At 37.6% G+C, this 12,581-nt stretch overlaps 1 protein-coding gene across 1 annotated transcript in view; it reads left to right on the forward strand.

The window, feature by feature from the left end:
* The window catches only part of LOC133529178 (fatty acid synthase-like), an 81,974-nt gene that overhangs the window by 45,443 nt on the left and 23,950 nt on the right, over positions 1–12,581 (forward strand). The window contains exons 9-17 of the mRNA XM_061866829.1: positions 507–710; positions 1,896–2,085; positions 2,531–2,690; positions 2,986–3,155; positions 3,665–3,816; positions 4,697–4,880; positions 5,564–5,712; positions 6,389–6,573; positions 6,871–6,990. Coding sequence (XP_061722813.1) covers positions 507–710; positions 1,896–2,085; positions 2,531–2,690; positions 2,986–3,155; positions 3,665–3,816; positions 4,697–4,880; positions 5,564–5,712; positions 6,389–6,573; positions 6,871–6,990 — 1,514 coding nt within the window. The remainder of the gene's footprint in view (positions 1–506; positions 711–1,895; positions 2,086–2,530; positions 2,691–2,985; positions 3,156–3,664; positions 3,817–4,696; positions 4,881–5,563; positions 5,713–6,388; positions 6,574–6,870; positions 6,991–12,581) is intronic.

The following is a 12,581-nucleotide window of genomic DNA, read 5'->3' on the forward strand; positions in this document are numbered from 1 at the left end:
CCATTGTATGTCTTCACAGAATAATTTAATACGCTTTCGGACCAAAACGCTGTATAAAAGTAGGAAAAAACTGTTCTTAGTTTCTTATTTCACGGATAAAGGATACAGTTAGTGAGCCAAAAAGAAAACGATACATAAAATCTTAATGCATTGTACTAGGATTCGCTGAAAAATGTGTACATTCAAAGAAAATACTAAAGCTCTGGCATGCTTTTTTATTCTTGTTTCTTGGATTATATTTAGCACTTAAGCAAAACCGTGGTAAATTTGCTTTTTTTTTAAATCTTTAAATCTCCTTTTTTACCTAGACAATTAGTAAAGCTTAGTTGCTAAAATAGCGCAACTTCGTTTTACACTATTTTTAAAATCTGAAATATAGCAAATATCACATGCGCTAATAATCTTTTCCACCAAAAATAAGATTTAACAAGGTCATTGGTGTAGAATATTTACTAAAGTGTCAAATTTATGGTCTTTTAATATGTTTCTTCTTATTTGTCTCCCAGATGTGCATCGCCTACACCACCGGCTTCATCCCCCCCAACCTAAATTACCACACCCCCCGAGAGGGCGTGGAGGCCCTCGTCAACGGACACCTCCAGGTGGTCACAGAGAAGCATCCCTGGAACAAGGGGATGTGCTCCATTAACAGCTTCGGATTTGGGGGTGCCAATGCTCACGTCCTGCTAAAGAATGTAGCAAGGCCTAAGGTAAGATTATACCATTGACATATATCTAAGGATGAGCCTTACGGGCATAAGAATGGTGCTAGTTCAGTGGTGTCATTCACGAATTCGAACCAATCGTGCAGTCTAACGAAACTAGTTGCGACCAATCGTGGGCGTGATGCGATCTCTCGATCAATCGCGTTGAGGCTTTAGACTGCAGCGTTGGTTCGAATTCGTGTGCGTGACACCGCTGTACTGACCCCATTCTTATTGCCTGTAGGACCCGTCCTTAGATATTATATATACGATATATAGATATTTACCTATATTTATTTCCCATGGATTATACTAGATATTTTTTCCCCTCCATAAAATAAAGTTAAAATCTAAAGTAACACAAATCGCTTTCTTTTTCTACTATTACATAGTTTTGCTGTGCTATAGTCGGTTTATAGTAGATTATACACCAAGGGGATAAAATACTGTTCTATGTCACGGGCGCGATATTGAATCCTGAACGTAAGGAAGGACTCAGATTTAACTCCCGAGCGCAGCGAGGGGGTCATTATTTAATTCCCGAGCAAAGCGAGGGAATTTAGACTGAGTCCTGAGTGCCCTGGGGATTTAAGCGCGCCCAAGACAAAAACAGCTTTATCTCCGAGGAGTATAGTCTACTTTTCTTACCTCCTGCGAGACAATAAAAAAAAGTAAGGCTACCAGAAACAATATTTTATTGATTTGAATGTTTGATACACAGCGTCAAGCGTCTTGTAGCACTCGCGGCTTTTTTAATTTTTTAATTTATTTATTCATAAATAATATTCAGCTTGTGATGGCCAGTACGATCAGTGCGGCGGCCGCCGCGCCGCATGTGCCGCCGTACGGGCTTCACGAAATTAGACTTTATAAACATAAGAATAAGAACTATGAGAAGTGAAATCACATTAGAACCCATCACAAACTGCCATGCACATTTCGCAAGTTTAAGTCATATTATTAGCCCAAAAATATTAGCAATTTGTGGAATACATTCGTAGAATCGACAGCTTTAAATACGAACTAAAACAGCCGCTTCTGTAGGGTGGGCTACCTAAACCAAGCAACACTACGAACCCTTATGGGTTCGTAGTGTTGCTACATTATTGTAGACCACTAATGAGTGGCATTTGACAACAAGTTTCTCTAAACCCTTAATGCAGTCAGAACTTAAGAGTATTTTTCCAACAGATCAACAATGGTCTACCAGAAGACGACCTACCGCGCCTAGTCTGTGTATCCGGTCGAACAGAGTCCGCCGTAGCCAAGATCCTGGATGACTTGGAGTCGAGGACGGTGGATGTTGAGCAAGTTCGGCTGTGGCACGCTATACATGATGAGGATATTGGTGGACATGTTGTTAGGGGATACACGTTGTTGCGTAAGTATTTGCTGATGTTTGGAATTGTCAAAATATATACTCTTTTAATATCACATTTGATAGTGTACGTACCTACCTACTTCTGCTGCTGACGACAGATTAAGTAAACAAAATCGATGACGATGCATTGCTCTCTTACTATTGCCAATAGCGATATATTTTCGGGGTATGATCTGAGTAGTATGAACATACCGGTTCAACAAAATATCATGTCGAAGAACTTCAGACAGTAAGATGAGTATGAACGAAAAATGGCGTTGGCAAAATATCTCCTGCACTGATCTGTTCCCTGTCCGCAGGTGGCAAAAGGTAAACGACGCATTGGAAATTATTTGAAAGTGAAATAAGTTAAATCCAAGACGCGCCGTTGATCAGTGTGTTTATTTTAAAGAACTACTTACCTCTTATTGGTACCCTGTACGAATTAAAAATCGTATCTGTGCAGGCTCTACCCCCACAAAGAGCCAGTCCATGGCGCGCAGCATGGAGTACTTCTCCGGCTTGAAGCGGCCGGTCTGGTTCGTATACTCCGGCATGGGATCGCAATGGGCCGGAATGGCTACGCAGCTCATGAGGATTCCCATCTTCGCTGCTGCTATTCATAAGTAAGACACACCATTTTATACAGCATGGCAGCATTATTTTCGGTATAATTATTCTGAAAAAATTCAAACTTTGAAGGTTTCAGTAAATATAAATATGCTACTTAATTTTGTTTCTATTTGGTTCAAAATTAATCGAATTCCGGTAGACCCTGACACTACTGCTGAACATGAATGAATTAAGCCTTCCCTGTGAATGATGACCCTTAAACTGATAACGATTTCACCTTTTAAGTATTAGGTTCTCGGTCATTGTGACTCATCTGTGGCACTAATAATTCCTTTTTTTTCTTGTCAGATGCCACAAAGCCCTTGAGCCCAAAGGCATCAACCTAACCAGAATAATCACGGAACCCAACCCAAAGATCTACGACAACATCCTGCACTCATTCATCGGGATTGCCGCTGTTCAGATCGGTCTCACTGATGTGTTGAAGTCTCTTGGCATTGAGCCTGATCATATCATTGGTAAGTAAGCCTACTGTTAAAATATCGATTTGTATACTTAGTTACCTATCAATATATATTCTAGAAATATCTTATAACCACAATTTTTCACTAATTTACCCCAATACGCACAACAGCAATGTCCTCATAATTTCTCGTGTGCTTGAGAACCAAACCCTGGTTCCAATAAGAATTAATTTCAACCACAGAAAAATTACGTTAAACCGGTAGTACATTTTAGTCAATCTGGGCTCTGGGCTGAACCATCTTCTTTATTTATTTCCTTTTTATCTAAAAAGGGCATAACTGTAACCGGTTCACATACCACAAGTAAAGAGTTGCCTAAAACGCCCATGCTGACTCTTTATACTTGTACATATGTATATGAGTTGAATACGAGTTGTATAATTACCACTCCCAATTTAGTCTTATTGGATTTTAGTCCACACCCACATCTAGAACACCAGCTTAGGGAGACATTTCTCATATATTTTTATTCTATAAGCCTATATGACGTATCTTATTCTCAGGCCACAGTGTAGGCGAGCTAGGCTGCGCATACGCAGACGGCTGCTTCACCGCGGAACAGATGATTCTGGCTGCGTACTACCGCGGCAAGGCCTCTGTTGAGACTCCCTTCATCAAAGGATCTATGGCTGCTGTCGGTCTTGGATACAAACAGGTTAGATGAAAAAGTACATTAATTTATTCGTTATACAATGAAAAATCGCGTTAAATGCTGGCTGGATGTGGCGACGTATAATGGACAATGGTCCTATTAAAGAGGATGCAAAAGACCTAAAAATGAATAGTGGAACAGTGGATCTTCGAAGTATTAACAGGCTAAGATGAAGAATAAGATGACAGAGAAGAAAGAGAGAATGAAATTACTTCCGAGTAAATTCTCTTTATGTCTTGTTGAATTACTTCTCTATTTTGCATTATGGAATTCAATTTCACGTGTCACTTATGGTTAGCCTCCTTATGTGTGTTCTACCGCTTGTACAATGGGCTGTGCTCTGAGGAATTGTTTGACATGATGCCAACGGCCACTTTCTATCACCGCACCGCTCGCTGTCGGAAGGGTGTTCATCCTCACACCTTTGAACCTAAATGGTCGCGTACTGTGCGGTTCAAGAGGAATTTCCTCCCGCGGACGCTCCGGCTGCGGAATGAGCTCCCTTCCGAGGTTTTTCCGAGGGTCTACAGTATGGGGATCTTCAAAAAAGGAGAGTACAGGTTTTTAAAGGGTCGGCAAAGCGCATGTAACACCTCTGGAGTTGCAGGCGTCCATAGGCTGCGGTGACTGCTTACCACCAGGCGGACCGTATGCTTGTTTGCCACCGTCATGGTATAAAAAGAAAAAAGCCTACTGTTTAGGTGCTTAACGGATCTCAACCTAAACGAGGTGTTGACAGTAGATTAAGCGATGTTTGATATTTAAATTTAGTTTTGTCCTTAAAAATCTTAGGGCCTTTTCGTTGCTGCACGCTGCTAACGCTTTTGTTACTAACGCTGCACTAAGACATCACATTACAACTAATATGAACTATCCTTACCAGATGAAGACCATGTGCCCCCACGAGATCGAAGTCGCCTGCCGCAACGGCCCCGAGTCCAGCACCATCTCCGGCCCAGCTGATGCCATGAAGGAGTTCATCGGCAAGCTGACTGCCAAAGGCATCTTTGCTAAGGAAGTGCCTTGCTCCAATATCGCTTATCACTCCAGATATATCGCTGAGGCTGGTAAATAAAATGCTTAAAAGTAAAAATTCTTTTCTACTTTTTGGGAGCAAATTTAGTTAGGATAATTATTCGCCGCTGAAGTGCTTCGTCACTTTTTATTTACCAGAACAGGTCAAATAAGTAGGATGAGAAAATCTTGAATGTTACGGTTGAGTTAGCTTCACTTAATTTCGGTTTTGTCATATTTTCAGAGATCCTTCCTTTTGGTTTTATATCCCTTTATGCCTTGTAATGTGCGATATAAATAGGTACTGTAAAGGGATACGGTCTATCTGCGGTGGGGAATGTAAACGCTCGATGTAGATTTATGATAATCTATAATTATATTTTGTCTTCAAAAAGTAATAACACAAATATCGATTACCATTAATGATTGCCGCTTTCAGAATGAATCGCCTGCAGATCTTTATTCCTTCAGCAGGGCTATAGTTCTGAATTCAAATAATCGTTGCCAGTTATCTACCACGAGACTGTGAATATTTCCAACCTTTACAGTACTTTTAAGGAACCCTTAAAATCATTGACACAATTAACTCTTTCTTCTAAACAATAATAATAGTCATCAATCTTTAAAGGAACAATGCATATGACTATTAAATTTTGCTGAATTCTCTGCTTCTTGTTTTCTAGTTATTTTCTAATTCTATTTAGTATATTTTCTTCAATTTGATAATTTTCTCCAGGTCCTACCCTCCTGAAGTACCTCAAAGAGGTTATCCCCGACCCCAAACCTCGTTCGGAAAAGTGGGTGTCCACGTCAGTACCCCAGCACTTCTGGAACGACAAGAAGGCAGAACTCTCTTCTGCCGAGTACCACACCAACAATCTTTTGGTAAGTTTAAGCATCCGGTAACATTGTAGAACATCAGAAATTCTGATTGTCTGGCTTTGATTGATTTGGATAGATATTTTGAAAAAAGACAAAACGTTAGAAAAGCAAGTTTGGTGCCCGTGATCAAATATTTTTACATCAAAGAGATTTAATGGATTAATTATCTTAAAATATCGCGTCGACAGTTATCAGATAAAGTTCCACTAACGATTGTAATATTATAGACTGTTATTATTCTTAGTACTAATTGATAGTGATTGAAAAAAATACCCAATCCTAGAATCTGAAGCTGATCTCCAGTGCCAAGCGCCCTATTTCGAATACAAAATGAACGCGACTATCGGATTCATAGCATCGAAAGTGTTAAAACATACCTATGAATGACTCCAAATGTTGACAACCCAACTCTAAGTGCCTCTTGCAACAGACAGACGATTGTCTGTCATCGTCAATTTTTTTTGTAGTTTCTATTTTAATCCTGCAAGCTATTTTTGACATTTAGGCCTAGAGATTAATAATGTTGAGTCAAGCGTGATTTCATAAAAATCTTATATTAATGTTGGCATTTTTTATGTATGGGAAATTACATCGTACTTTGCGGAGTTACAGACTGACTAAAATCTGTCAATAGTTTGTAGTGCGACCCACCCACACAAGTTTCCTTTGGCTTTAACAGAGCCCAGTCCTCTTCGAAGAAGCCTCCCGCTTGATCCACCACAACGCCATCACCATCGAGATCGCGCCCCATGGCCTACTGCAGGCCATTCTGAGACGCTCTCTGAAGAAGGACGTCGTGAATGTACCGCTCACGCAGAAAGGACACGAGGACAACGTTCAGGTGTTCCTTACTGCTTTAGGAAAGTGAGTATTTTTAATCTTGCTCATTTGATCAAATAAATAAAGAGGATAAAACTGCAGGACACGGTCAAAAGGCATATTTTTAGCACTTTACCTACATTGCTGCTGCACTTGGACATCTTCTGAGTTTTGGGTTTGATACTTAGCTGTTAATTAATTAGTTAGTAATTAGTTATTGCCGCTTACTTTGACATTAATAATCACTTAGACATCATTTTTGGCCACACTGTGACGTTTTGGATATAAAATAAGTGCGTATTATAAAAGGCTATAAGATTCTCAAGATAAGGTTACTTTCAGATTGTACGAGGCTGGTTTGAACCCGCACCTGGCCGAAATCTACCCGCACATCCAATTCCCAGTGTCTTTGGGAACCCCAATGATGGCTCACTTAGTGGAGTGGGAGCACAGCGAAGACTGGTAAGAAAATTAATTACTCGCACCAAGACCCAGCGAAGGCCGAAAGCAGAGCCCCGCGTATAGTTGTGCCGACCTCGAGAATGTTCTTCGTTTACTATAGGGAATGTACATGGGAATGAACAAAACTAAGAACGTTCTCGAGAAAGGCATAACTATAGCCCCGCGTAGTGCCCAAGGCCTGAAGCGTCCCACAAGTTCACCCAAGCACGCGATGCCGAAGGCCGAGCTGCGGGAGTGCAGCGCTAAGAAGAAGTACAACTTTACTGCATTACCTTTACCCTTTGGACATCAAATATTAATTGTAGCTATATAACAGAGTCAGCGAATTATCTGAGAATCCTCAAGTCATTCGGGACGCAGCTGAATGTCTAAGCCTGCGTATATTTCATTTTACTATTGGCTATTTGAGCTGTAGACCTCTCGAACGAATGATTACGTCATTTTGCGTGTCATCTCCAAAAAATCCAAAATCTGAATTGAACCTGCTCTCAAAATTTTACCAGAATTGGTCGAGAAATACGATATTATGTGGAGCGGAACACACATTCGAAAGCTTTTTTTCTGAAGCAGAAATTCTTTACTCGTGTTTCGCCCTCGCTGGTTAATTGAAAAACAGTAATTTTGTTTGCGATTTCAAAATTACTTATTAACAAAGTAAAATATTTACTGGCTGTTTTGTTTTCATTTTGCTACGAATACCCAATATAAAGTCTCTTATTTTTTTAGCTAAAAGCTACTTAATCCTTTGTATTTATGAAAACAAAACAAATTTGTTTAAAAGTTGACGTTCAGGGGACCGATTTCTGAATTTTGAGCGCTCGATTTTGTGTGGCTCCTTTCAATATATCTCCACTACTAGGAATTTAAATACGAATTTAAACACGTGATCGTCCATAGAAAAAGAGAAAATGTTTTACCGCTTCTAAATATTTTAAATTCTTCATTTTTTTTGTATGTTAGTGACACAAGGTGTCAAAACTTGCAAAACAATTTTTTTTAAGAGAATCCTATAAGCCTAGAATATATTTTATTCGACATCAAAATCAAAGTGTTTATTAAAAATGTAGTTAGTGGAAAACGTAATCTCCCGAAAAATGCGTTGTTTCGCTAGAATCGCAAAGCTATTCTATAACTAAGCTATTCTTCACTCTTGAATTTTACAAATAGAATTGATAACCACTAGATTCCCAATTTCTATTGTTCGAATTTCTAAAACATCAATTCGCCGTTTTCCACAGACTTTCGAGTGACAAAATCGAGCGCTCGATATTCAAAAAGGGCCCCCTGGTTGTTAAAAGTTTTACGGTTGATTAAAATGTATGGCGTGGTATTAACCACATCAGTCTAACTAGTAGCATGATTTTATTTTAGACTTTAGGTATCTTCAAAAATCAATGGATCTTCAGCCAAAAAGCTTTCAACGAAATTCTTTCTTCCATTCAATCCTTAATGTACAAAAAAATTAGCCTCAAGCGAATCTACAGCGAGAATCTTTAATTAATTGCTTTTGCTATTTTTTTCTTTTCAATGTTTAAATATCTTGGAATATTTATTTTCTCTTTTGTCCGTTTTGATTAAGAGCCTTAACGACGAATTAGTATGCTGCTGGTTAAACCAGTTGTATTTGTTTAAATTTTTTATTTATTTATTATTATTAACTATTAATTTTGAAACAAGATTTAACACAAAAAGCCACTATTGAAAACCTCTAGGGTTTATGTAATAGTTGGCGAGATCGCGCGGACCGATCCGCGTATGCTTAATACTATTATTACATACTTAGTTATATTTTCCTGTCGAAGCTGTTATTGTATCTATCGTTTAAATATCGGCCTTATGTATGAGACAGTAGAATCAATTTACAACGACAGCTCTTACAGGTGATCAGTAAACTTAATTTATCTTTAAACATTATCTCTACTTATATCTAATATACATTACTCTGGGCTTAGGTAGTATTTTTTTAGTAATGACATACATTTGACATGGTTTCCTTCAGTGTTAATGAGATTATACAGTAAGTTCTTAGGTAAGGTGTTTAGTATATGTGGGAGTAGAAAGTCGGTTACTCTTTTACCATATACATTGTTACTTTTTGGTATTGGATATGAAGGTAAATAATCTAAAGTACGTAACTTACTTGAGCGAGTTTTTTTATCTAATGAGGGTAAAATTCACACTCCTCTAATACTAAGGACAGGCGATATAAATCTGTGTATTAATTTAATATACATATTTTAAACTCATAGGTACATAGATTCTAAAGGACCGCTTACACAAGTTTATGGCAACGTTAAGGCCCAGTAGGTTCTGGTTCTTCTCTCAGTCTGACTGAGCGTAAGCATGAACGGATATCAAGTTAATAAATATAATTTTGATGTAAGTTTACACAAAAAAAAGTACCTAATCGATGAGTTCCCTCAAAAAATGAACATATGCGCAATTTTAGAAGCAATTTTCATTGTCTTAATTTTGTGCACAAATTGTTTTTTTTTTTTCAAATTGTGCTGTAGATCTACGTACATGATTTTTTGTATCGAACGAAAATTAAAAAAATTAGGATTCTGTATCATGTTTTGATTAGGAAAATAAATAAATAATAAATATTATAGGACATTATTACACAAATTAACTAAGTCCCACAGTAAGCTCAATAAGGCTTGTGTTGAGGGTACTTAGACAACGATATATACAAGATATAAATATTTATAAATACTTAAATACATAGAAAACACCCATGACTCAGGAACAAATATCCATGCTCATCACACGAATAAATGCCCTTACCAGGATTTGAACCCGGGACCATCGGCTTCACAGGCAGGGTCACTACCCACTAGGCCAGACAGGTCGAAAAAGTAGAAGAAACGTAGAAGTAAACGTAGAAAAGTAATAGGAACGCCATTATTTTTGTTACACCTTCTATATAATCCGCCGCTGTAAATAAACGATGTTATTATTAATTCCTTCAACGACTCCAAAAACTGGAATATCAGGGATAATATTGAAAGGGTCGTCCTTTGTATAACAAGGGCTCTCAAGCCCTAGCCACTAGAATTAGAGGGCACAAGAATTAATCTCAATTTAGATGTCAATCAGTTGAGAAAATGAAAAGCTTTAGCCTGTCAGCAACAAATAAATAGATAATTAATTTCAGTCTTGGAAAGATGCGATAATTTATATTGAATTTTATAACTTGCCTGCCTGCTTGTTGCCTGCGACTTCGTTTGCGTAAAAGTTAACCATACTCCCTCTTTTACAAATAAATAAATATTATAAGGACATTCTTACACACATTTGGCCCGATTCGAAGAATGATTAAGACACGTTTAAGATTTTGTAAAGATGTTAAAAAGATAGATAACTATACGACATGTCAAAATTGACGTTTATTTCGATTCCGCTGTGATCCCAATAAGATCTATCTATAATATTTCTAACGGCAAAGTGACATTGGTTGCCCGAATCGAGCAGCTTCTGTCAATTATACGACATACAAACAATATCTAAATGAGAACTTATCTAAACCAGAACTTATCGTTATCGTATCTCATTCTTCGAATCGGGCCGTTTGCCTCCGAGTAAAACACAATATTTTTCACCACATCAACAAGTTAGGAAAATACTAACTATAAAGTCAATTCTACCAGCTAACATAAGGAAACGACTCTAACGCAGCGGCTTACGTGAGCGAATTCAAAATTCAAAAATTTATTCTGCAAGTAGGCCTCAAGGGTTTTTTTACAAGTCAATACAACATTTATAGTAACATCATATAGTGACATGAAAAATACATAACAACATTTATAAATACAACAGCCAATACCTGGGTAAACATTACATTATAATAATCTTAAAATAAATAATTACTACAATACAATAGAGATGTATAGTCTCTATGGTTAAAAACACATTAAATCTGGAGATGTAAAAGGTCCCCAATGTCAAAGTACTAATACTAATAAAATTTGGAGGTGTAAAGTCTCTCCAACTGTCAAAATAAAATTAATACTAAATAAATAAACCGCGTCTGAACTGTTAAACTAGCAGTCTCATAAACTAATGCTACAGAATACATAACTAGTATGTACCAAGTCAAGTATATTATACAATATGACAGAGACGTATAGTGTCCACGGTTAATACATTAAGTTTGGAGATGTATAAGGTCCCCCAAGAATAACTCGCGAATGCGACGCGGCGCGGTGCGGTGCGGCGCGGCAGCCCAACGGCATTCGCGTTCACAACGAGATCGCCCACGTAGGACGCTTCGATAGGTATCAAAGCTGCAAAGGATTGAATTCACCCGCGCCGCATCACATTCGCGAGTTATTCGCTCACCTAATAAGCCGCTTAGTAAATTAGCATCTGATTACTTTGCCCCACATGTGGATAAAATGCAACTTTCTCATTAGTTTTTGAACAATCAAGAAGGCCTTTTGAAAACACATTTACATTTAGTAATAGTGTTTCTATCTCTCACTATCTTAGTCGCCATTTGGACCATAAACTGGGATTTTAAGTCACACTCTAGTTCCATTGGCAACTCACCAAATAGTACGCATTGTCTTTATGAGCTGTGAGTGGCGTTTAGTGAGGAGAAATATTTCAGTTTTACTAGGAATATTTAATAAACTAGGAAAAACTGAATTTTACTACTAGGAAATAATAATTGCTTATGATTATGTTATTTAATTTGTTGCCATAAAATAAGATTAGCAAGTTGTCAAAAGTTATTTTTTATTATAACTCGTATTGGATGATTGGCGATGGCGGGATGAATTTGAGCACTGGATAAAGATCAGTGGAGAAATCGGTGAGAGGTCTTTGCACTCCCAACAGTGGGAGTGTTATGACATGCTCCAAATAATAGTTACCTGTATTAGGATTAGGAGTTATTATGAAATCAGAACTAAATGTTTGAACCGAAACAGGACTAAATAACGAAAAAAAAATGTATTTTATATAATCGTGTTATAATAGAGAGCTTTTCAGTCGAGTACCATGTTTAGGCAACGAAGCTTGCTAAGTTGCCTAAGTGAGGTACGAGATTGAAAAGCTTGATTATATCACTATTGTATACAATACTTTTACTACGATCAAAAATACCTTTTTTTTACTATGAAACGTAAATAAGTAATGAAAATTGATAAGTATCTAAGTAGACAAAAAGAAAAACACGCGACCCCCGCCCGCTCGTTCCCCGTTCTATCGGAGCGCGGCGGTACATGATTGGTATTTTTTTTTAATAGTTGACTACAGCGTATCGATAGAGATTTTATAGTTGAGTTGGGAGCCCATACATGAAGAGTACGCAATTATAGTTTAGTATACGAAATCTTAATTCAACCATTACAGTCGACGAGTAGAAAATAATTAACAGCATTTCGCCTTGCGCCATGATGATGATTAATGTCAATGTTAATTTTAAAAATGTTGATGACACAACATACTCGTAATATTAAAATTCAACAATTCCGATAGAGAAATGGCGAGATTGTCTACAAGAGTACTGGCGAACTACACAGTAGCATAACTTATAACAATAAGTATATAAATAAAGGATTTGTTCTTCTAAAATAGTTCATTCA

The sequence above is a fragment of the Cydia pomonella genome, chromosome 20 (assembly GCF_033807575.1).
Source record: "Cydia pomonella isolate Wapato2018A chromosome 20, ilCydPomo1, whole genome shotgun sequence".
NCBI lineage: Eukaryota > Metazoa > Arthropoda > Insecta > Lepidoptera > Tortricidae > Cydia > Cydia pomonella.